Source organism: Corapipo altera, unplaced genomic scaffold, assembly GCF_003945725.1.
Source record: "Corapipo altera isolate COAL_440 unplaced genomic scaffold, ASM394572v1 60935, whole genome shotgun sequence".
In the NCBI taxonomy this organism is placed as follows: Eukaryota; Metazoa; Chordata; class Aves; order Passeriformes; family Pipridae; genus Corapipo; species Corapipo altera.
In genome coordinates, this window is record NW_020885003.1 from 768,382 (window position 1) to 794,225 (window position 25,844).

At 38.8% G+C, this 25,844-nt stretch overlaps 1 protein-coding gene across 6 annotated transcripts in view; it reads left to right on the forward strand.

Annotated features, from left to right (window-relative positions):
* Nucleotides 1–25,844, forward strand: part of EPB41L4A (erythrocyte membrane protein band 4.1 like 4A) — a 140,909-nt gene that overhangs the window by 107,680 nt on the left and 7,385 nt on the right. For 3 of the 6 annotated variants that reach the window (XM_027667200.1, XM_027667204.1, XM_027667201.1), the window contains 7 exons: nt 4,905–4,988; nt 6,545–6,658; nt 8,946–8,990; nt 12,506–12,583; nt 18,743–18,862; nt 24,431–24,478; nt 25,116–25,184. In XM_027667200.1, coding sequence (XP_027523001.1) covers nt 4,905–4,988; nt 6,545–6,658; nt 8,946–8,990; nt 12,506–12,583; nt 18,743–18,862; nt 24,431–24,478; nt 25,116–25,184 — 558 coding nt within the window. The remainder of the gene's footprint in view (nt 1–4,904; nt 4,989–6,544; nt 6,659–8,945; nt 8,991–12,505; nt 12,584–18,742; nt 18,863–24,430; nt 24,479–25,115; nt 25,185–25,844) is intronic. The other 3 variants (XM_027667202.1, XM_027667203.1, XM_027667205.1) reach the window with 2 other exon arrangements.

Genomic DNA, 25,844 nt, shown 5'->3' on the forward strand with positions numbered 1-25,844 from the left:
AAGAGATTTCATATTGCATTGGATAGAGGAACACATTTAGTAATGTTTAGTAACAGTTTATCCTGCCCTTGAGTTCAGTACCATCTGATCTGCTGTCAAAGGTCAGAAAGTGTTGCCCAGTAATTGATTTTGTAAAACCCTGATCTTCTGAGTGTGGAACAGGGATTTCAAGAGACACAAGGTTTGGAAACCGTAAATCAGCACAAGTTAATGGGAAGGCAGACAGTTCCGGGTTTAAATAGGAAAAAAACTGTTAATGACCCAAGGGGCACTGGTCAGGATACTCTTACTTGTCCCTCGCCTGAGAGCTGTGGGCTGGCTGTCAGAACCCTCAGGGCAGGGGTCTTCTGTCACTGAACTAGGCAAGCTGTGCTTGGGGTGTGTGGGCAGGGAGGAGCTTAGTATGGGCTCTCCTCCAGCACTGCTGTTAATCTGGCGGTTGATTAGCCATTACACTGTTCAATTCCTACAAAACTCATGAGTGTTTCTTCCTGATCCATAGAAGTAGTGATTTACCAGGGCTCCTCTGAATTTGTGTGATCTGCTGTGTCTACTTATTAGTGCTGAAGTGCACATCTCTAATTATTAGGCGTATTTGAAAGCAAGAGGTAAGCCTCAGTTACAGAAAGGAATTTATATACCCACCAATAATTTTAGGTGGAATTTGTTTGCCTGAATCTGAAAAAGAGTGATCTGACAAAAGAATGAATCAAAAACTCTGCACCTCACTTTTTTCATTTAGTTACCTGAATGTCTGTCTCTGCATCCTCAGTAACCCTGACAGTTTTGTGGGTTTGTTTGTTTGTTTAGTTTGGTTTGGTTTGGTTTGGTTTGGTTGTGTTTTTTGTTTTGTTTTGTTTTGGGTTTTTTGTGGGTTTTTTTGTTTTTTTTTTAACTGTGTAACTCTGGACTTGTCTCTGCAATGAAGGTATGGGTTTCACAGGCTAGGTACCTGGACTGACGTCTTAAGAAGGGTCTAAAATATTTACCGCAAAGTACTTAGTGAATAGTGTTTTCTATTGCCTAATATTTAGAACAGTTGACTTCCAGAAGAAGAGCTGTGCTGGTTTAAAGGTAAACTGGCAGGGGAAATAAACCCAACTCAAAAGAGAGATTGTGAATCAGAATAACAATTTAATCAAATAATACAATAAGTATGATTATAAAGACAAACAATTGGTTTTAACCCACAAAACCCAAATGTATAACCCAGCACCCTGGGGCATGAACAGAGTGGTTCTTTGGGCCCCCTGAGTCCGAAGTAAAAGGAGGGGGGAAAACCTGTTGGTGAGGGTGCTGTTGCAGTCTGGTCAAGAGTGGTGATTGCAGTCCGGTCGAGAGTGGTTGTTGCAGTCTGGTTGAGAGCGGTGATCTGCAGTCTTCCTCTGGATCCCACGAGTGGTTAAAAAAAGTCCCAAGACTCCAAGATTATATATCCTCAGGTTCAGGCAGGAATGCCCAGTACCTCCCTCAGGGTGGGAGTTCCACAATGGGTGTGAGGACAGGCAGGCACCCTCCTATCTTGCAGGCCTCTTAACACCCAGTTTATAGCCTGAGGACTCTGGCTGCTCTGGGCAGAGGGTGTAAATGGTCTATTGATAACAGTTTCTGGGAAATGGCATGGAAGGCTACAGAATACACAGTTTTGGGTTACACCCATCCAGTGAGGAACTGGTCCCAACTGTTCTAACTAGGACAAGAACTGAGTTTAATTTCTTCCTCATTTTGAGGGAAATCGAATCCAATATTCTTAGAAAATAATGATTATAAGTTAAAAGAAAGTTTATGATTTTCATGCTGAAGGGAGGCCACTGAGCAGAAAACAATAAAGAGGTATCTAAATAAAGGGAGGGCATAAAGAGGACACAGCCAGTCTCTTTCCAGTGGTGCCCAGTGACAGAGCCAGAGGTGATGGGCACAAACTGAAACCCAGGAGGTTCTCTATGAATATCAAAAAAACACTTTTTTCCTTATGAAGATGACTAAGTACTGGCACAGGCTGCCCAGAGATGTGGTGGAATCTCCATTCTTGAAGAAAATTCAACAGCTGTCTAGGAATAGTCCTGGACAATTGAATCTGTGTGGCCCTGCTGGAGCAGGCAGTTGGACCAGATTATATCCAGAGGATCCTGGCAGTCCCACCATTTTGTTGTTCTGGGATTTTTTAGGAGAGCGAAAGATACAGAGCAAGAGCTCCCATTATTCCGGAGTGCAGAGATGACCATATTGGGAGGCATGGGAGCCCTTCACTGCAGCTTGTGCTCCGAATGCTGTGTATGAATTTTTACCAATGAACTGTTAAAAAGAAATGAGTAGGCAGGCTATAGAGGACGAAACAAAATAAGGGGCTCTCAACATGGCAGCTTTAAGGTTTCTGGGTTTAGTTTCTTACATTAACAGTCTAAAAGCAATTCATAGGCAAATTCTTACTGAGTCATGGTTTTTAAGAGTGTTAGTCACTTTCACCAAAAAAATAAAAGTGCTGGAAGATGTTTTTCTTTTAGAATTTTATTTGTTTTTCCCTGTGTCTCTGCCTGACCATGTAAAAAACCTTTCAGGTCTGCCAGGCTTAGTATATGTGACAGCCAGCACACAAAATTTGTAAAGCAAATTTGGTAGTTTGCTCCATCCTGTGTAATTCTTGCATTAATTGTCAGTCATGTTTGCAAAGCATTTTTAATCAGCTCTCACAAGCTGAGTTTTCATAGTTTAACTGTATCTCATTCACTGTTGAGATATGTTGTTGATTGCACATGCATAAATTGTATAAATTCAAAGTAAACCATAAAAAAGCCCCAACAACAGTAATCTCACATGAAATTCAGATCCTAACCTTTTCAGATACTTTGAGTGAACTCTGTACCTTTTGCAATTGCATCCCTGGAGATACTACTAGTATCTGAAGAGCTGCCGTGCTCTAGCTTTCTATCTGTAAAGAGTGTGTCTGCTCCAAATGAATAATGGCCTAGGAATTTAATGCAGTAAATTCACCTCCCAGGTAATTTCTCTGTCTCTTTTTTAAGATTTGAAAACAGCGTTCACATTTCTTTGAGTTCAATATCAGTATAGTTCAGTAGTTCATGCTGTGCAAAATCAATTGCTTTTTGCAATACAGGACTGAGACATATTTGCCTGAGTTATTTGCTTTGTCTGTAGTAAGCACATGTTTCTGATCCTGGGAATAGGTTGTATGCATCTATGAGTCAATGATTAGTGGATGCAGTATGAAGAAAATGATTTACCTGATAAGGTGCAATTTAATTTCTTTTCCTGCTGACTCACTGTAGCTTCGCATTTTGTTCACTATGTGATAATTAAATGATTAACTCAGTGACCCAGAGTAACCAAAGGCTAAGGTTAAAAGTGGATTAGTGAGTTAAGTAGCCATGATTCCTTCATAAAGCTGAGTCTGTCACCTCCTGCTCTGGGCAAAGAACTCCAGCTTTTATCTTCCTCTCGGTAAGCAACTGTAAATCTTTTATTTTTTCCGCTTGAGTTGCACTTTGTAATGGTATGATGTATTAATGATTGTACTGGGCTGCTGTCAGTAATAATTCTTGAAGACCTTAGTGAAAATCAATGTGGCTGCCCAGTTCTGCATCAAGTGAACTGCTTGTTCGTGTAGAGAGATGGTGATACAGGAAAACCATACCTGGCCATTGGCAAGGACATGGGTGGAAAAGCATGCTTCAACTAAAAGCCATTCTCCAACATTTGAAGTGGCAGTCCATCCAGGAGCATTAATGGTTAGAAGCTGTAAAACTGGACACTGTGAGAATTATGGGAGTACAGGAAGAATTGGAGTATCCTGCTGGTTTTGCCCCCATCTCCCATAATTATGAGAGACTGGTTACAAAGACTGATAAATCTCTCAGGCTGGTGACTACCTTGACTGTCCTGGTACATCACCTTTCAGCAGTCAGTGAAGTCAGCCCTTTCACATTGTTAGTTAAAACAAAAGAAAACATAAGGCTTTACTGGGCAGGGAATGAGAAGAATATGCCACGCAGTGAAACTATGAGCCTGTAGTCTGTCATTCTTTGAATAGTTACTACTCCATGCCTTTGTTGCTCCCATTGTAAAGCAGGTACTGTAGACCTGGAAAAATGGTAGAGAAATATGAATAAGGATAATCAGAGGTATGTGATGACTCCTGTATTGTGAGAGATGAAATAGTCTGTGATTCTTTCACTTGGAAAAGAGATTAGATAGTCGTTAAAAATGTATATTAAAGAAATATGGTGTTCAATTTGTGATTACAGAATCATCATTCATAGGGCTGCTTTTTTTTTTTTTCTATAATCACAGAAACAGTGAGCAACATGGGGTGGAAGTTTTGAGCCAGGTGGAAGTTTTGAAATAAAATTAAATAATTGTTTATGCCGCAGCTAAATATTAGAGCATACTTCTACCAGCCACTATTTATTCCAAAAATTAAAAAAATGTTCAAGAGGATGTTTAAGTAAATTCATGGAACAAAGTTTCATCAACAGCTATGTGAAATAAAATGCAGATAAAGCCTCTGATTCAATAATCTGTTGACTGCATATTGTGGAAGACTGTGAGAGCATATCGTGTGTTTGCCTTATTGTTAGACTACTTGCCTAAATGTCTGTTCTTGTTTATTCTGAGACAACACTGACCATTTTTCTGACTCAGTACCACTATAATTATAAACTCGTAGAGCTGATTTTTTTTCCCCCTTATGATCTCTCTTTCTAGGAGATATTTTTCAACATAGCACCTGTTTGCCCTCTTTCACACAGCAGACAAATAACTAAATGCCAGGGTGGGTCTCTGTAATGCCTTTAAAATTAGTTTTTAAGAGGTCAGTGTGAGAGAAAATGTGATTGTATGTTGTGGGTTTAAAATATATATATATATATATATACACTTTTATTTAGCTTTAAAAAGATGAAAAATGAAAACAGTCCAGAAACCCAAAGAAGTAAATCAAGTGCTCCATGGGAGGAAAATGGTCCACAGAGGTAAGGCAGGGCATGATGTCTTGGATATTGTACCATGGTAAATATGCCACAGCTGTAGGCTGAAGGATATTAATATAATATATTAGTGTGTTATTGGGGTCATCATAAATCTGTATTGCATGTAAGTAGATAGGTTCTGTCATGGATATATAAGCAATTAAAAATAAGGAAAGTATGTGTAGGAGGAGGTGATCACTGAATGAATATCACCAGCGGCTTTCCACAGAGGTGTCTTTTGGGGCATCATGATGATTTACCCTTTGTACTCCTTCTGTAAGCATCAGTAGTTTTCAGAGTAAGGAGAAAACGGTGTGTAAATACTCTTTTGATAGAATAGACCTTTTTTTTGTTGTTGTTTTGTTATTTTTAAAGAAGTGGTGTCGTCACATTTTGGCTCCAGTGCTTAAATTACGGTCAGGACAGCAGGAAATTTGATTCTGCAGGAGTTAAAGAATGATAGGATTGAGTTTTAGCATGTCCATGCATTCTAAAGGACTATGCAGTTTTAGACACATAAGCAGACTCTATGTTGCACAGGGGCTTTGACAACTTCTAATAATAATTCTCATTGAGATGAACTGTGGGAACTTTTCACCTGTGCAGAGCAGTGCTGTAATCAGCTGTCTGCAGAATTAGGTGAAGAAGAATGTATCCAATTTGGATGGGCAGAGGCTGTAAGGAAAGCAAAAAAAATATATTAGGTGGAATTTTGTGAGAATTATCATTTTTTTTGCCACACAGTTGTGAAAAAGACTAAGTGGTATTAGATACAGATATGTGGTTGAGTTTAACATACTTCCTCCAAAAAGTGGCAGAATGTCAGTAGACCACCTTGGTGACAGGTGACATGACAGAGTGACATATACTGCATCCCAGGCTCAGTTACACTCTTGAAAAAGGCCCTTACACTTCTGTAGGAAGGTATCACAGGGTAATCTATTCATACAGTTGATAGTCTATATGTAATTTGTAACTACCCAACATCTTGGCTCCCACTTAGGCTAAAGCACTTGAAGCTTGAAGCACCTCCACACCCTTTGCAGAGGTTTGTGTGGATGAATTGCAGAGAGACAGAACTAAAATTATTTCATGTTCCTAAGCATCAGCTCTGTTATGAAGATATACGTCATGACAGGAACATGGGAAGTTTTCATACATAGAAAACATAAAGAACAGAGGTGCAGAAAACATAAAGAATAGAGATACATTTGAATACCTAGCTCTGGGTTGGGTAAGTCATACTAAAGCAAAGAAATTTTATTATGCTAAAAGAATATGGATACACTTGGATTTACATTTTGTAAGCTTAGATCTGTTGGCTTGGCAATGCTAAGAGGTCTCTCTCCTACAGTTACTAGAGAAACATATTTACTGCTAGACAGCAGTGCCATCTGTATTTACATAGCACACACACACACACTCAAAAGCAGGTATAGCTGAACATGTACATATGTGGGTGTGAGCCTTCTTGTTTTTGTAAGCTGGATCTCAGTTAACTGGCCTATTTGTCCTGGAAATTTTAAAGCTGACTGTTTGCTATTCCTTTTTAACCTTAGTGGACTCTATAATTCCCCCAATGACCGCAACAAATCACCAAAGTTTCCTTACTCACACCGAAGGAACCCATCAGGTGGCAGCGAGAATGAGTCTGGGCAACCAGTGCGGAGGAGGTAAGAGCCTGGGATTAGTTACTGTCATCTTCTCACTGTAGAAACTTGAGGTCCTGTGTGTCTGTGCTTGGCTCTTGGAGGCACAGCTGGGTCCTGGGAAAAGGGGTATTCGAGGGGCCAGTCAAATAAAAACACCTGAGTGAGGTTGTTTGCTTGTGTGCTGTTCTGAGTATTTGTAAAATGATGTTAAAAATATGAGAAATTTCATTATTGACATGTACAAGATCCTTTCAGTTGCTGCAGGTGTTCTTGCTTGGTGAACAAAAGGACTGATGGATGTCCCTTGCTTGACAATGAGCTTCCAACACAAAGCAGTGTTTTAAGTACGTGGCTTTGCTTTAACTGGCACAAGGATTAAATGAATGAGCCATAAGGCTGTCTTCAGCAGTCCCATGTGTGACTTTACATTAGAGAGGAAGGCAACAAAAATACCACTGTGTAATACTTAGTGTGATTTCAATCGGTAATGCAAATTACAGGGACAGTTCTGAAGTGATGCAATACTTAGAGATTGTGTGTTACCTGGGATGATTTGTCCTGCTGAGAAGCTACTTTCGTCGCTGAGGCACCCTGCCTGCTGCTGTGATCCGTTGTGAAGTATAAGCAAGCATAGATATTGTGCCACATTCTTTACAGTCTTCTACGACTGCCTTATGAGCAGCACCTGAGAGTTACATCTCCTCAGAAATGATTACCTGGCTTTTAAAGCCAAGGTTTGCAAAGGGGTCTCTGAAAACACAGCTATATTGATTAGGAAATCTAGTTTGATATGGGGCTTTTATGCTGGTCAAGTTTCTAAACTACTCCAGACCTTTTTATATGCCATTAGTTGTCTGAAACAGGAGGGAAGAAACTCATTCACGATGTATGCTTACTGATATCAGGTACATCAGTGTAGTTCTGTCTAAGGCAATAGAGTTGATTTATCCTGTTGGACAGAGCCCTCATAGGTGTTGATAGCAATGTCTTTCCCAAATGGATTTTGTTGTGGTTTCACCCCAGCTAGCAACCAAACCCCACACAGCCCCTCGCTCACACCACCACCAGTATGACTGGGGAGAGAGCTGGAAGGGTAAAAGCTGGAAAACTCATGGGTTGAGATAAAGACAATTTAACAGGGAAAGCAAAAGCTGTGCACACAAGCCAAGCAAGACAAGGAATTAATTCACTGCTTGCCGTGGGCAGACAGGTGCTTAGCCATCTCCAGGAGAGCAGGGCCCCATCACATGTAAAGGTTACTTGGGAAGACAAACACTATCGCTTCAAGTGTCCTTCTTGCCCCCACATTATATACTGAGCATGATGCCATATGGTCTGGAATCTCCCTTTGGTCTGTTGGGGTCACCTGTCCCAACTGTGTCTCCTCCCAACCTCCCATGCACCCCCAGCCCCCTTGCCAGCATGGCGGTATGAAAAACAGAAAAGGCCTTGGCTCTGTGTAAGTCCTGCTCAGCAATAACAAAAATACCTCTATATTATCAACTCTGTGTTCAGCACAAATCCAAAACATAGCCCCATATCAGCCACTGGGAAGAAAACTAACTCAACCCCAGTCAAGTGCAGCAGGTTCTCTGATGCGTTGCTACCTTAGTTGTCAGAAGTACTTGTTTGGCTTTGTAAAAACAAAAGACTAGAGATATGCAGTGCAAAACTGTCTCATGCCAAGGAAAAAAACATGTTTGTGCACTATGCAAAAGGAATTTTTTTGAGATGCAAAGTCTTTATCGTATGGGATTTGCATTTGGCTGATCTAGTCAGTGGACAGGCAGTCATACCAATAGCAAGTTTTCTCTTGGACAAAATGTTTTTAAAAGTCTTATCTCATATATGAGACTGTGAAGACTGACAATAGTAGGTAGATTCTAACTTAATTATGTCTTCCTGAATCGTGGTTTTATTCATGCACTTTCCTTTTCCAACTGTTTAATAACAATAGCTGTATTGTTTGTGCACTTTTTACTGGAGTTAAGAGGAAAACATCAGACTTGCTATGTTGGAAACAGTAGGAAACTCTAAAGGCTAGTATGCTATGCTTATCCTTGCAAGTCAGGGGTTTGCAGTGAGAGATTCAGTGGGACTATGCCTTCGCAAATTATTGTTGAGGCGTCCTGAAAAAGTCAAAAAAGCACAAACCCTATTTTCTATGCTGAAAAACAAAAAAAAAAGAAAAAAAAAAGGAAACAAAAAACTTGGTAAAATTTGTTTTTTTTTTTTAAAGGTGGGTGGGTTTGTGTATTTTTATTAAGTAACTCAATGGTATTTCATTAAAACTTCCTTAATGCTGCAGGAAAAATCAAAACAGTGAAGATTCAGACTTAAAGCAAAGGAGACGGTAAATATATGATCTATAGCAGCTGTGAAATTATAGTTAAGGTACTGATCATATTTTAGTTGACTGCACGCCCTCCTTTCCTTCCTTCTCCCCCATCTTCTTAATTGTTTAAGAGGTTTGTTGTGTTATACCCATTTCATTTTCTTTTTCCTATCCTACTTTTGCTAAAAAGCTCTGTGGCATAGCCTCCTCAAAGCTCAGCCTTGGAAGCTACCTTTGCACATTGTTGCTACACTATGCTACAAGCAGTTTGTGAAAGTTTACTAAAGGCTTGTCTGCAACTCGAAAGTCAATTCCAGATATTTTAGCTTTCAGATTTTACAACTGCAGATTTGTTTTTAATTTTTCAGCCTCTCTATCCTTTTTTAATTAATCTGATTTGAAAGCAAGTATGCTATAATTTGAGATGAATTGTCCTGCAAAAGGCAGGTGCAAAGGCATATGTAATTCCTCACTGTCTTCTCATGGTTTTGCACATTTTTTTCTGACTTTTTTATTTTCTTTTTTCCCCTCCCCTCTTCAGTCTTGACTGATTGTCACATTCCAGACAAAATGCTGGTGTGAATTCAGGTGTGGCCTTCAACAGCTTCAGTTTTTGACAGATTTTTTGCCATATCAGCCTGTCATGACTGTTCTATGCTTCTCCTTGCTCCTGTGCTCCTACTCACACTGCCAGAATAAGGAGACAGTGGAGTGCATTTCAATGTCAGGGACTGCTGAAACTTGTGAAGGAGGGGAGGCACTTGCAGGATGTGATTCACTGCTGAAGCACGGGAAAGGAACTCTGGCAGAGATACAAACATCTCGGGGACAATCACAGGAAGTCAGAGAAAGTGCTTACATAATTTGCATTTATTGTATCAGATAACAGATTATTTTTTTGAAGAAGGCTACCATTACAAGCTGCCAGTTGTAGTCCTGTGACAGATGTCCAGCACATAAAACTGAGAAGATTTAGTTAAGTACCTCAGGTGAAAAACCCCAGTGCTCAGAAGGGACCTTTTCTCAAAGGCTGTTCTTGCTGTATTACAATACAAATGCACAGGTTTGTTATTGTATATTGCAACAGACCGTCTCCACTTCCTCAGAATTTGGCTACTATACTCTCATTGTAGTCAGAAATAGACTGCACCAGAATGTGAACTTTCTCTGCCAGCTGTTTCTTTGAAATACCAAATCCTGCAACACACCTCAACCCCCCAAGCCCTCTCCTGGACTGTATTTGCTGTGTCTTTTGCCAAACTGACTATACCTTCCTTCCTGCTCCTTGTATCAGACCATAAAGGTATACTACCTACAAAATATTAAATATATTTCATGACCAAAAAAAAAAGGGAATAAAGGATGGAAGGTACTTTGTAATTGTCAGAGATCAGGATGATCTCATGTGTTCTTGCATTTGGCTTAGGAAAGCACCTTTGTTTCTGTTTTGGTATTTTTTTCAGTAAAAGCTGGTGTTTAATATTCAGTGAAAGATAATATTCTGACAGCAACCGTGAGCAGCTACCACTCAGCTGACAGCTCAGCAGCCCTTCTGTCTCCTCACAAGTGCTTCCTTACAGGGAACACAAGGTAGTTTGATATGTAGTATCCAAAAGGTGGATCAGATTTCCATTCCTGAAAAGCTAGAGAAAGGGCTTATCTTGAATTTGATCAAATAGTTTGTTTTATCTTGCACTTTGCCTGCCATGCTGTGATTTTTGATGCTTTGGTACATTATGGGATAAATTACTTAAATCACAGTAAGAAAATACTTGTGGAAGAATCATGCTAATGACCCAGAGGTGTGAAATAACACTGTTGCTTGAATGACTTATTAATGATGAAATTAGTGGAATATTTATTAAATATCCAATAAGATTGAGGTGGAGAAAAGTATACTTGTTTTGCAGTTCTAAGGCATTTATTGCTCTTAACTCTTTTATTGTGCTGGAGTGAATCTTTTCAGCGCTACCTTTTAATCTTCTTTCTTCCTTTGGGGTTACAATTTTCTATAGTTACACACATCTTTTTTTATCCCCACTTTAAGCTTCACTCAGAAACGTGTATATTTTACCTGGGAACCTAGCTATCCTGATCCTCTTGGTGCCTTTAGATTGTGAACATGAAATTTGGGAATGAGGAGAGGTTTCTGCTTCTCTGGGGAAATGTCAGTTTCCCAAGCTTATTCCCTTCAGACAAGCTGAGTTGAATTGATTTTCCTGGGCTTTAGTTGTCCTATTATTATAAGACATTCTGTAGTTTGACTAATCTGTCTTCTTACGAAAGTGGCTTACCAAAGAGCAAAAGCAAAGCCAGGAACAGACGTTCTGTTTTCCATTGCATGGACCAGCATCAATTCTAACTTCTGATATTCTAAATCCTTCTAGACTGGCTCATGTTAATATCAGTCAAGTTTTCGCATTAATTAACTGGGCTGTTAGTATAGCAGTGAAACATGTTTTTCTTTGGAGGTACTCATAGAATCAAAGAATTATTTAGGTTGGAAAAGATCTCTAAGATCATCAAATCTGACCATTCAGAGACTATCATCACACTAGAGAACGAATGGTCTGAACCAGGTTTTGGTGAGAGTACCAGTCTTTAGGACCTAGCCCAGTGGTACAATAGCAGCGTCCTGGTTTCTAGGACAAAAGCCCTGACAGCTGGTCTGTCTGCTCCAAAATGCAATCAAGGATTTAAGGGTCTCAGATAGTAGTTCCCAAGCCTTTCTCTCTACCAAGAGCAGTTTGCTTATAGGTAGTTCAGCCTGTTCCACCAGTCTTTTTCAGTAATAATTAGAACCATAAAAGTCACCTTACCATTTGAAGCTCTGCAGTCAGAGGTAATACAGAAGTAACTGTTTTATTTTGTTTTCCTCACGTGATGCACCATTTTTGTAGCTGTGCATCAGGTCATCCCAAAGCTGGGCTGGTACACACCAGTCTGTGTGTGCACTTCAGCCCTCTGTATTTATGAAGATAGTGGTGTTTTGTCCATAATGCCTGACACTTGAAAAATGTGAACTTTAACTAGAGGCCAGATGGAAGTTGAGGTGGTGAATAGAAAAAGACAGATCTGTGAGCTTTCTGTTTTGCTGGCAAAACCAGAATTGCTGTATCATTTCTGTTGGGCTATATCACAATATGCAAGAAGAAAAGAGCCAGAATCATACAGTTTAAAGATAAAACATTTCACACATCAAAGAAACATACTGCTGTGGCATACTCACAAAGAATGCTGAGAGATAAAGTAAAATAAATTTAAAAAAACCCAAAACAGTGAAATAATTGAAAACGAAATAGCATGCACCTGATACTACACTGTGGGTGCACTACTTTTGAAGCAGTTGTTCACAGTTAATTAATGAGAAGCAGATAATATGACTTGCAGGCGTAGACAAGCCCTCTTGAGTCTTCTAATTCTAATTTTCCTCGTAATGTTGTTGCAGTGTTGCTCTTTCCCTGTTTAGTGCTGCAATAATTTTGATGTTTGTAGATAATTTCATCCTGAGTTGTTTCTTTTCTCTTCTCCAGATCTCGATCTCGCTGTAACACCAGCAGTGGCAGCGAATCAGAAAATTCCAACAGGGAACATCGGAAGAAGAGAAACAGGTGACCTTTATATACTTTAGACATGGGGACATGAAGCACAAACAAATGGAGATGGACTTTTCTCAGCTAAACCTAGAAAGATGGAATCTAACATGTCTTATATGCGTAGAGTCCTCCTGAGGCAGCTTAAGGTCTTTTTCTGAATAAGAAGAACAATAATTGCCAAAACACAGGTATCATAGATGTATGCAATGAATGCCTGCCCTCCTGGAAAGAACTTGGAAAGAACTCAGTAATGAACCACAAAATCAAATATGGGGCACATTTACAGAAGACTTGCAATATAAATGCAAATAAAGCAGATAATATCTTGATAATGATATTTTCAGCATATACTTCAATATATATTCAAGTAAATTCAAGTGCAGATTTACAGAAAAAAAGCTTTTGAGGAGAAGTAAAAATAGGTTTAATGGATCTGAAACTCAAGTTGTTTTTAAATGCATGCATTTAATTGTATAATTATTTTATTTTCCAAAATGTGAAGTGTGGGCCTTAACCCAAAATGTGTACAGGGTCAACTTTTAACAGGATAGTAGTTCATATCAAGTGATGCTAACAAGTCCTGTTTTATATATTCTTTTTTTTTTGTTGCTGATATGAAAAAGATGGCAAAACAAGTGATTTCCTTTAAGTTCACTTTAAAGCTGTATCATTCATGTTGCACTGGAGATAACATCATTGGAGGGTTATTTATGAAAATATATTTTTAAAAAGCACATAGAATTTCTTCATATTGCATAAACACAGTCTAAAATTGGGCAAAAGAAGAATTGTTAAAGGCAAATTTTCTGTGAAGCTGCCTGCATGAGCTGCCATCATTTCTTCTTGTCTTACATACAGTACTGTGAGTAATAAATGATTTTCAGATCTTTGGAAGCTCTTAGTAATAATGGTATGCTGGACAGTGCTGCAGGAAAAAAATCATTGTGATATTCAAAGGGGCTGGTATAAAGCATATCTGAGACATAAAATTTCTTTTCAGTTTACTTAAATTAGAGCATAGTCTTGTAAGATATTTGGCTAACAATAACCTAGTGTGCATGGAAGATTTGTTTTCCAGCTGAAGTTTGAATGAAATGCTGAGTGTAGTTTCAGTGATCAGTGTTAAATGGTATTTTATATTCCTTTCTCTTAGAACACTCTTGCTAGGTTTTTTTTTTATCCAGTGAAACTCTTTGTGCAGGGAGCTCCACAAACAAGTGAAAGAAATTAGAGACTGACCACAACAATGTTTTAAGAACTTCTTGCAATATAAAGACTGAATTGTGAGAAGGGTTAGGTACTGCTAATCATTTTTTGAAGAATAAAAGGACCTTTACCAACCCTTCCTCACTTCATGGAAAAACACTTAAAATTAGAAAGAAAAAAAATCAATTTATGTGGATTGTTTCTAAGTTTTTCACATTTTCAGAAATTAAGATACAGTAAAAATGTTAATGCTGCAGCATCTCTTCTTCTTAGGTGATCACTTAATATCAGACCATATAAAAATATGACCAGATAAAAAGTCATTATCAGTGTTAAGTTAAAGAAATAGTAAATGAACTGGAAATCTGAGACTTGTGCCTTGTAATCAGGTGCAGGAAATCAAACAGTCATAATGAATTCCTGCATTTTGTTAGCAGCCACAGCAGGAATATAACAAGCTGAAAGGGCAGAGGCACTGAGTAGCTTTCGTGTTGGCAGAGGTGAGCCAGCCCTAACAGGGTGAAATAGGACACTATAATGAGCCTTGCAATTGCTTGTAATCAAGTTTTACCTGCCGCATAGATAATTTATTTCCCAGTTCAATAATCAGGTCCCTGGCTCAAGCAGGAATAAAATTGTTTTGTTTTATTGGAATGCAATGAGTGAGTACTCATCTTAACCAAAGGAATCTGCTTCTGATCACAGAAGAATAGAATATATTGTTCACATGATAAGAGATCACTGTGAACTATTTGTCAGAAGAAAACACATTATCGGAAAAAACCAGAAATGTAAGCGAGAACTTCTGAAGGTACAACACTGGAAAAATGTTAGGGGGAAACTCTTTACTTGATATCAATCAGTCTTTGAGGTTTCATTCCATCATATGAATGTTTTATCCAAGGCAGATATTCATAAGAAAGTGAAGAAAAACCAATTATGAGCATATTTTAATCATAGAAGAAATGCATTTGCTTTTTTAATGCTGTTGTCAAAATTTATTTTGTGGAGAAAAACATAATAAAGTTCTACATAATAAAAATAAAATTTTATTTTATATAATAAAATGTACTCTGAAGAATAGTTTCCTGCTTGACTACGCTTAGAAGATCCATCTGATTAGAATCACAGAGTGACTGAACAGTTGAGTCTAGCAGGGACCTCTGGGTGTCATCTGGTCCAGCCACCTGATCCAAGTGCCCATTGCCACATGGCTTTTGAGTATCTCCAAGGAGGGAAACTCCACCACCTCCCTGAGCAACCTGTGCCAGTGCTCGGTCACCCTCACAGGGAAAAGGAGTTTACCGATGTTCAGGTGGAGATCCTGTGTTTCAGTGTGTGCCCATCATGTCTGGTCACGGGGCACAGCTGAAATGAGCCTGGATTTGTCCTCTTTGCACCTGCTTTCAGGTGTTTATATTCATGGATGAGATCTCCCTGAACCTCCTCTTTTCCAGGCTGAACAGCCCCAGTTGTCTCAGCCTTTCCTCATGAGAGATTCCTCTATCGTCTTGGTGACTCTTTGCAGGACTCTCTCCATTGTGTCCGTGTCTGTCTTGTCCTGGAGAGCCCAGAGCTGGATCAGAACTCCCAGTGTGGCCTCAGCAGTGCTGACTAGAGGGGAAAGGATCACCTCCCTTGATCTGCTGGCAATAATTTGCTCAATGCAGCCCAGGGTCCAATTCAGCTTTTTTGTTGCAAGAGCATGTTGCTAGCTCATGTTCAACTTGCTGTCCACCGGGACTCTCAGGTGAACTCTGCAAAGCTGCTTTCCATCCAGGCTCTTCCTGCTGGCTTTGACATTTCTGCTGGGATTCAATTCCATTTGAGCTTTGGCTTTCTTAACCTCATCTCCACATGCTCAGACAATGTTTCTGTTCCTCAGTTCTTGTTCTGTTCTTCAGTTCCTCCTACATTACCTGCTCCTGCTTTCGCCCTCTGTGGGTTTTCTTTTTGTGTTTGAGTTTTGCCAGGAACTCCTTGTTCATCTATGCAGGCCTCCTGGCATTTTTGCCTGACTTCTGACTCGGTGGGAGGGGGCTGCTTTTGAGCTTAGAGGGGATGATCCTTGAAGCTTTCTTGGACCCCTTTTACCTCTTTATGCTGTGGGCCTTGTCCAAGGAGATCTTTGTAGAGGCCAGAGCCCTCTCTTCTGAAGTCCGGTGATGTAATCTTACTTTTTGCCCTCCTCTCAGGGTCCTGAATTCCACCGTCTCTTGGTCTCTGCAGCCAAGGCTGTCTTTGACCATCACAACCCCTATAAGCCCCTTGTTGTTGTACATTGTATCTGAAAAACAACTTTATGCTTAAATATTTTGAATGGCATGTCAAGAATCAAGTCTTCAGAATTGCTTAAGAGAATTTTTCATTGCATAAATGTATCTTGCTACCATACCACCTGAAATGAGAAAAAACCCCATCTATAAGACAACAGATGAGTGATGATAGTCATAGGACTTTCCATTTTATCATCAAGTCTTCCTGCAAACAATGCCTAATTTGTTACTGTGATAGCTATTAATCTCAACTGGATTTATTTCACGTGCCAGGAACATGTGAAATATGTCACTGGGATAATGTATTTCTATATAGGCATAAATCAATGTGTTCCCTTGTGGGATCAAATAGTGGAAAGAATGAAAGGAAAGTTGTAATGGGCTTTGAGAATAAGGGCAACATTTTTTATTCAGAAGTATCTTTAAATATAAATTTAGTGTTTGAGTTAAATTTCTTTCAGAGTTTTTTTTTATTTCTATTGCTAAAAAGCTAAAAAAAATTGCCCCAAAATTATTAGAATTTGATAATTGTATCTGAATAATGTATTTTATGTAGAGATTGTGTCACCTTGGTCATCCTTTACCTTGTTAAATGTGAGCATAGTGCCTTTATTTGCATCAGCAAAAGGGACGTTTTGTTTCTTCATGTCTCGGCTCTAGTAGGGTTCTGCTGTGGTACTTCAAGTGTGCTGACACTGCTTGTTTTAATAGCTGCCATGTTACTTTATGTATTTAGATTTTCAATATTTTACTCAAATTGAAGAGATGAAAACCAGTGACGAACTGTCGTATGGTTCAACAAGTAGAAGAAAGGAGGCAAAATAGAAATATGAAGTACTTGTGGATAAATGAATGCATTGCTAAGGACTGTGCTTGCCATGCATCAGTAGATGTTGATCTACAGGATTAATAGAATGAACCTGAGCAGAAATGATGTGGAACTTCCTCAGCAAGAGGTCATTTCTGGGAAGTGTGGAAGTGTGGTTTCAAGCACAGAGGTGCAGGATCTCATGTGTTCTGTGCTGGAGTATGGACCTCATGCTCTGCTGTGCTGTGTGGGTTTCTTGAGAAGAAGGAGTAGTTCTGGGTTGTTTTATGGCAAACATTCAGAGCACAGCTGTCTACTTGACCTGTTAGGAACTGGTGTTTGGGAGAGGTGGCAAACCCACCACCCACAGCAGGAGTGCTGGTCTGGCAGCTGCAGGTTTTCTTTTTGTGCAAGTGACTGATGTATGTGGGAGGCAGATGGTTGTGTTTATACCATGTGGAATGATTGCTGTCTCCACAAATTGGATTATTTGGGACAAAAATCACAATTCATTACTTGTTGCTGTGTGAGTTCCTTTACTAAATCCTTAGATAGAAGTTTATGTTAATACCTGTCACCAGATTACAGATTTTAAAAGATTTGCTTAGAAATTAAAACCTGAGGTTGCAGTCTCCTCCAGATGCTTTGTACCTTTTGATAGACTTATGGCTGTTTATAGTAGATGGAGATCCAGCTCAAAATTTGTTATGCATGTGAAAGATCTGATTAAAGGAAAAGCAGCAGCCTGTGTAGCCAGTTTAGCCTGACACAATTAAAAACTCAAAGAGAAAAGTACTTCTGTAGTGAAGAGCAATAACATGCTTTGCATTTCCTATGTCTGCAGTGTAATCCCCTTATCTCTGTCAGCTTCTTTGTTTGTTTTACCTGTTAGTCTTTCTATTTTTTGTTAAGCTCCTCTGGTTTCTTCACTATGCGAGTTGTACCATCCTATCTGACAGTCCACTTTCAGGTGATATTTTCCAGGATTGTTTTGAAATCCCTTTAAATTCACTGCTGTGACAAAGCATATCCATTTGTTCCACCTTAGAACTTCATCCCACCACTCATATGTGCAACTCCAAAACTGTGAGAAGCATCTGTGGAACTTTGAATTGTAAACACTGGCAAGCTGGCTGTCCTGACTGATTGTGGCATTGTAGGACTACATCAAGCTAACCAATGTGCTGGGTTGATAGGATTTTGACATTTGGTTCAGTTTGCAATGCATTCCAATAATGAATTCATGTATTTTTTTAAAAAAAAGGGGGAAACAAATTAAAAATAAAAGGCATAGCATATTGTTTAGATGTCCACAAACAGAGATAGGGACCAAAGCTTCAGAGGGTGGTGCAGAAGGAGCGCCATGGGAGATCTGCATTCATCCTGGGCTTTGTTGCAGGTCAGGATGATGGGACTGCCTCTTCTGAGTGGGAACTCACCAAGAGCATCAGGGGATTTTCTCTGGATCCTAGGAAGGTGTGCTGCAGCAAAGTATTTGAAAAAACTGTAGTAGTAGAGCCTTATATCATGATGTGGGTCTTCCACTTGCTGTAGACGAGATGGGCTGTAAAAAGGGAAAAAAATTCTAGATGTTTGGCTTAGGCTGGGAAGAAGGATTCAAGCTGTGAGCCTGTTCTTAAAGTAATGGATGATTTCTTTTTTGGCTTACGCTGTTTCTAAACAACAAATCAGTCAGTTTTCTTTTTTACAGTTCTTACATTTTAACTTAATTTAGGAACATTAATTAAAATTTAGCAAGACAAAAAGTTAAAGTACTGCATTACAGGAGCTGGATTTTTTCTGGGAAAAAAAGTAATCCCAATTGCTTCTCAGAGCATCCTGCATCAGAGAGCTCAGACTAAACTCCTGATACTTGCTTTGCAGATTACGGCAAGAGAATGATATGGTTGACTCAGCTCCTCAGTGGGAGGCTGTGCTGCGGCGACAGAAGGGGAAAACCCAGGCAGATCCAAACTACCGACGATCTAGGCACAGATCTCGATCGTATGTAACCTTTGCACCCTTTGATGTAAAAATTAAGGCTGCTGTAGCGTGTTAAAAAGCAGGAGGTGTGTCTCCAGCGTGGTGGTGGCCCTCAGCTGCTGAGGAATGAGATTTTTACGTGGCTCTGCTCTCACATTAGCAGATTTGTCTTTGGTCAAACTGCCTTTGTTTAGTGATTTGAATTTCAGGGCACAAATAATGCAGGAAGGGCTTTGTAACAGAGGAACCCTCTCCATCACCTTGAAAGAAGTCCTGGATGGTGTCGTGGCTCATTGAGCATTGGTTCTGTAATGAAGACAGTGATTCCCCGCTTCTAAGCAGCAAGTCTGTGAAAGCATTCAGATTTTATGTGGTAGCTGCAAACGTTTGCGTGAAATACATGCTCACTTGTTTGATCATATAAATCTGCAATGGTCCAGATGAGAGCATCTGCTGATGTTTCCATGTCAAATTACCGTTGACAAGCAGCAGTCAGTGATACATTGTGTCCTGATGTCAGGAGTTCCACAATGGAATTGTACTGCTAGGCAGTGCCATTTCTACCGACAGCCAGTTTAAAATGGTGAAGTTACCAGCTTTTAAAATTAATTTTCCAAACTAACAAAAATGTTGGTTTCTTTAATTCACATTTTTCTTCTAATGGCATGGATTTGGTGTGTAAACACTGTGTGTTTGTGTCCAGCCTAATCTGCCATCCCGGCAGATTAGGAAGCAGCACCAACTCCAGCGTGTCTGACGACAGGGCAGGCAGGGCAGGGCAAGTCAGGGCCAGTGATATTGAAGAGTTTGGGGAGAGCAGCTATGAGGCACTGGAAGATGGAGGCAAGAGAGAACAGTCTTTGTATCCCCATCCTCACTGACTCCTGACGTGGATATTTTGCCAGTCCTGATGCTGATGGTGTAATGTGTGACCTCTGTAACACATCCCTTGGGTACTCCCCAATGACATCTTTTCTTAAATTTACCTTTCATGTTAAGACTTAACAAGAAACACTGTATAATTTTATTCATACCAATTGAAACTGTTATCTTCACTGAAGTTTCCGGTATTAAAATCCACTTGAGTTCTGTTTTCAGTTGCCTGTGTTGTTAAAACTCATTTCTGTCTCCAGTTCTGTAACTGGAGAATTAAAACAAGAATTAAAACATGGAGTTTTAATTCTTGATGAGAAATAGAATTTGCCATTGCAATTCCAAATACAGGAATTTCTACTTTAATAGGGTTTGTACAGACTTGTTCACTTTCAGCTGCTCAAAAGTCATGTGTTATTAGGTGTAATTGTACAATGATACATTACTAAAAATCAGGAATATTAAAGCTCACTTGTATAAAATCCACAAAATGCAGTTGATTAAATTTGATTTCCATTTCTTTTATTGTTTACAGAAGGTGCTTTAAACTAGGTGCTATTACTCAGTTCATAATGGTTTGATTAAATTTATAGTCAACTTTTCTTTTTTCCCCATAGGCCAAGTAAATGTCATTGTTTGGATAGCACGGGTTCCCTCTTGTGGTTAACTTGACTTACGAAATGGCTTTTATTTCCCAGCAAGTGACAGTCTGAGTTTAAACTACTATTAGCAAAAAACATAAATGTGAAGTATCTTACTTAACAATCAAATGTCCTAGAGGAAGCAAAGAAATAAGGAAATCCTGGAGATTTTGGATGGTTTCTCATTTCTTTTCATTATTGTTTTAATGATTCCTGTGTTCCTCTTTTTTATCTCAACCTCCAGTTTAAAAAAAAAAACCAAAAACAAAAACCCAAACAAACCCTCCTTGAAATAAGCCCAAATCTCCTAAGTATGGCAGAGATCCTTCACATATGCAAGTAGGAACTAAAAAAAGTGAATTGGGAATTCCTTTCAAAGTTCTTTGAAAAAAGGTTAGTAAAAGGCATTTAACTGTTAACCTGTAGTAGGTTATTAGAGAATTTATTTGATTTAGTTTGGCTCAACTCTTTGTTTACATGACTGGATACAGGTTAGAGAAAAAGGAAATATGATTCTGTAGGGTATAGTTGTTTTGATTTTAAATGCTGTCATATCATCATTTCAATGTGCACATTTCAAAATTGATACAAAACCTTCGTTTTAGCAGTACAGATAAGTCTTTCACATAAGGTTCATTATTACACCCAGCTTGACTAGAAGTTTACTCTGGAAGTGTGAAGTAGTGGCTGAAATATTTGTTACTGTACCAGGCACAGTGCATTTCATTTGTTTGATAATGAGTAATATTGGTCATTGGTGGTGGTGGTGAGATGGTGTCTTCTTGGTCTCTAGAATAAAAATATTTGACAAGAATTTGACCTTTCTTTCTCCTAAAGGAATCAGCAGATGGAGAGAGCTCCTACTTCTAGTTCCACAGGGTTTACTTTCAAGAGTTCATGGAAAACATCTGTGTAGCCAAAGGGCTTTTTCTAATTAAGAAGAATGGCCATAAAATTCCATGGCTATTTAAATTTACCATTGGTGACTCAAACTGAAATATTAATAGGGGTGCAGATGCAGACACAAAAAATAATGTAGACCTTATTATTGTGAAGAGCTGTTCCAGCTTGTGCAAACAAAATAAAAAAATAAACAAAAAACCCCCATGACATTCATCTTTTACTGAGAATTCCTGTTAGATTTCTTATGCATTAGAGAACTGATTAGCATACAAATTGTCCAGAAGGTATTGATTCAGATACTGAGATAGGACAATCTGAGTCCCATATATCACAACTGTGATTCTAAAACAATTCACAGTAAAAAGATGAAAACAATGTGAAAGGGGGATTTTGATCTGGCTTTAAAGATTTAACAAAAGGATTACTTTGTTTTTTGCTCTTAAGAACCACACAAACATTAATTTCCTTTGTCGTATATGCAATACCTACATTTCATCTTACATTTCACCTTTCTTTTTGTAAGCTTTCCATCATTCCCTTTCATAGGAGCCTTTGGAAAGTAAATGCTTTAATTAAGTTAGTTTTTCTGTATGATATTTCTTTATATTCTTAGGTATGGAGTTAACCTGAATAAATACTGTAAGATTATGCTAGTATGGTAACAGTTCTTAAACAGATGGGAAAAAAACTAATTACAGGACGCAAAATCCAAAAGCAGTTTTCTCTGGTGAGTCACTGTATTTAGCTTTTTTTTTTCACGGGATGCCATTTGCTAAACTGGTAGTATAGAGCGAAGTCTTTCTTATTAGTGTAGTTGTAGGGATGGACAAAGGAAAGGTGGCAGAGATCACAGAGTAAAGTGCTTGGAACTGGTCACAGAAAGCAGCAGGCACAGGTCCTAGAAAATGAAGAAATGAAGATGACTTTTTATTTCATCACTCTCCACAATGCCTGAGAAATTAATATTTTTTACTGTAGGTGAGGCTTCACATGGTATTTGGTGATACTTGTGACATGCTGAACTGCTGTATTTCCATGAATAAGTAAAAACCATGAGCTGATCAAATAGGTCAATGGTGTGGACAATACCCTGCTTCATGTGGATCCTAGGTTTGGGATTGACCTTAAGGCTTTGCTTCCTCAGGCAAACTATGGCTTGTAAGCAGTACAAAGCCTCCCTGGAGAAGCTGGCATTTTCAGGGAGTTTTCTCATCCCCCACTGCCAGATTATTCAGCCTCAGAAGAGGATGCCTATCTTCCCAGCCCCAGGGTGAATGCAGGGTTTGCAGCTGCTATTTTGTGAGCAAGAGATTGCGTTGAAGGAGAAATCAATTTGAAACTGAGGGGTGAAAAAGGCTGTTAAATGCCACTGCAGGGCAAAACACTGCATCAGGGAGTTAAAAACAGTGTGGACAGATGTAAGAAGCCGAAGTAAATGAAAAACTGGAGAAGGAGAGGTAGAAGTGAATATTGGAGAAAACTAAACAGCCCGTTGTGGCTGTGGCTGTTGCCATCATGAGGACCTGAGGAGCTGGAAAGGACAGCAGTCCTTCAATGTGTCATGCTGCCTGGAAAGCCATCACTGCCTTGGAGCTTGAGAAGGTTATGGATTAGTTAATTTTAGTCCTACTAGGGAAACACAAATGCTAGGTTGTTTTTCATCCTTCGTTCTCTCTCTGGTATTTATAAACCAGTGAACTAATATCTCCCAGTACTTCTGCACCTATAAAATCTAAAAAAATACCCCCAAATATTACCATCTCTAAATACTCTGCCTTTACATCAACTGTAAAATGTTTACTGCAGTGTACATGTCTCTGAACATTATTCCTAGGCTGAAGTCAGGCAAAAAGCTGAATATAGTAATGGTGAAATAGGAAAACGTTGATACAGAGAAGTTTAGAATTATTTCTGATACAGCTCTGTCACTGGTTGAGGGAGAACCAATTTAGTAGATGCTAAAATGCAGAATTCTACTGTTCTCCTTGATCTTCATCTAAATTTGGATTATATCATTCCAAAAGCATCTCTGAATATGATTGGCCCTTTTGTTTAAGGAAAAGAAAGCAGGCTGTATGACCTGATGATGTAAGACTTAACCTGTGAGAAACTGGGAGCATTTGTACGTGCTGAATGTGTCTAAAAGTTGCATCTCACATCTTAGACGGTGTGGAACCATGTGGCTGTCAACACTGAGTTTATGTATAAAAATGCCAATGAACAGAGTTATCTAATCTCTCCATGCAAATGTAACCCCGGCACTGTGTATCATGTATTATTCTGAATGGGTTTTGGTAAATTCTAGGTGCAGCTTCAACATCAGCAGTGGTTTTATACTAACCCTTCAATAAAAAAAGATAAGAAAAGTAAAAATAAAGGCGATCCAGTTCAGCATATCTATAATTCAGTGGAAAATGTGACACATGCCATTTAGGCTTGCTTTACTATGTATCCATGTCTGCAATAGGGGAATTACCTTTTTTGGTAAGTACTTCACCTGTGAATTAAATACTTAGTAAAATCTTTGTGTGCACAAATATGCATAGCTGGTTTGATTTGTTCATTGTTTGTTTTTTTTGTTTTGTTTTGGACTTTGAGTTTTTTTCATACTGAATACCAAATGTAAATAAAGTGAGCAGAAACCCTTCTTGGAGATGACCAGAAAGCAATTCTGATTGCGGTGAAGCAGCTGGTGCTGACTGGGAATGGCCAGGGATTACTGGTGCATCAGCCTTGTGTGTCCAGTCCCTCCTTCTGCCCAGAAAGGTCTCTGTGGGCCACAGGACATTTGTAAAGGCGTTTTACTGAAGTGTTATTCCAAAACATGTTGTCCTTGGAGGAATAAGGTGTGGCAGTAGTGAGGCACTGATTTAGCTTGGGAAATTCTGCTGTTGTTTATATTTTATGTATACTCTTGCTGTAGGCTAGTGGAACTGGAATTATGATTGAGAGCCTGTCATTCAAGAAATTACTTTACAGTTGAAATAAAGCAATGAAGTTTAATGCGTTTTCTGAGATAACAAACCTTAAAATGGAACTCATTGGTGGATTCTGAGATTACATTTATCATGATTTCTGTGCAGGGTCTGTGCTGTTAAAAGTTACTAGAACAGCAACATCTCACATTATGGTTTTCAAGTTCAACCTCTGTTGTCTTTGTTCATATTTATAGGAGAAGCCCAGATGTACAAGCTAAAGAAGAACTGTGGAAACATATTCAGTAAGTACAGTCCTTGTAGGGTCTGGGAGATGCTTGGTTTTCCTCTAATGTAGTTATTTACATGCCCTGCACTGTGGCTATAAGGCATTACATTCTCATTTAGTTATATGCCACAGTAAATTATGTGTGTGTTAATGACCTGCTGTGTGTAGAATATACTGCAGATCACTGAATGCAGTGAATACAGAAGGCCGTTGTATGTAAATGAATTATTAAAGAATAATGCATCGTTTTAGAGATTTATTTCTCTGTGGCTTCCAAAATGTCTTTGTTTGTAATACTGACACTTTTAGGATGAGACCCCATATGCTACAGAACTACCCATTAGGAAGATATTTAGTTATTCCTGAGCATATTAATTGTTTAGGATACACAATGTTCATTATAATGTGAAGCAACAAGATCAGATTTGCAGGGAGGTGAGAGGAAGGTGTAACAGGATGCAACATACAGTTGAAGCAATCAAGGTGAAGTTACACTTATTTCTAAATAGGTTTCCTATTTTGATGTCAAGATAGCTTCAGGGCTGACAACAACTTGTTTCAGTAAATCTTTTAAGCCCACTCTAATAAAAATAAGACTATTTTTGCATTTCATAGTTACTGTTACATTTTTTACTTTTCCTAATCCTTTATAGGAAGGAGCTTGTGGATCCATCTGGCCTATCTGAAGAGCAGTTGAAAGAAATTCCATACACTAAAGTAGAGTAAGTTTATGTCAGGATTTTTCTTTGTGAATGTAAAAGCCCACTTTTCTTATTTTACTGTGAACTCTGTCATATTGAAAGAGAAATGGGTTTACACATAATCTCTGAGCTCTTATCTACTCCAAATACTCATCTAGAATGGGTTGGGTGAGGTTACTTAATAATCTTGAAACTTGGTATTTGCTGTTTTTAAAACATGAAAAAAATTGTCTTCATCTCTCTCTCTGTCTCCCACATTCTTGTGAATCTGTCAGATCTCTGTATGTTCTGTATGCCTCCCTATGCCATTCATGGATATTTTTTATACTATATACTACAGAATCAGAGATAATTGGATGCAAACAAGCAAATCTATTTATTTCCTAAACTTTTTCTTTGTTTTGAATGTTTATTCTGCTCACAAGGCACTGTTTGACCTCTGCAACCCCCTTCCTGGCTTGTCATGGGCAGCTGCCAGGGCACAGCTATTTCCTTGAGAGCCAACACCTATTTCACTGTGATAATTGCTCATTTGGGATGCCATGTGTCAGTGCAGCTGTATGTGGCAGAAACAGCATCCCGGTTTGTATTATAATGTGCTTCCACAACACCACTAAACAGAAAAGTCTGATGTTAAGGATGCTTTAATAAAGAATGCATTAATTTACACTTCATGCTGAA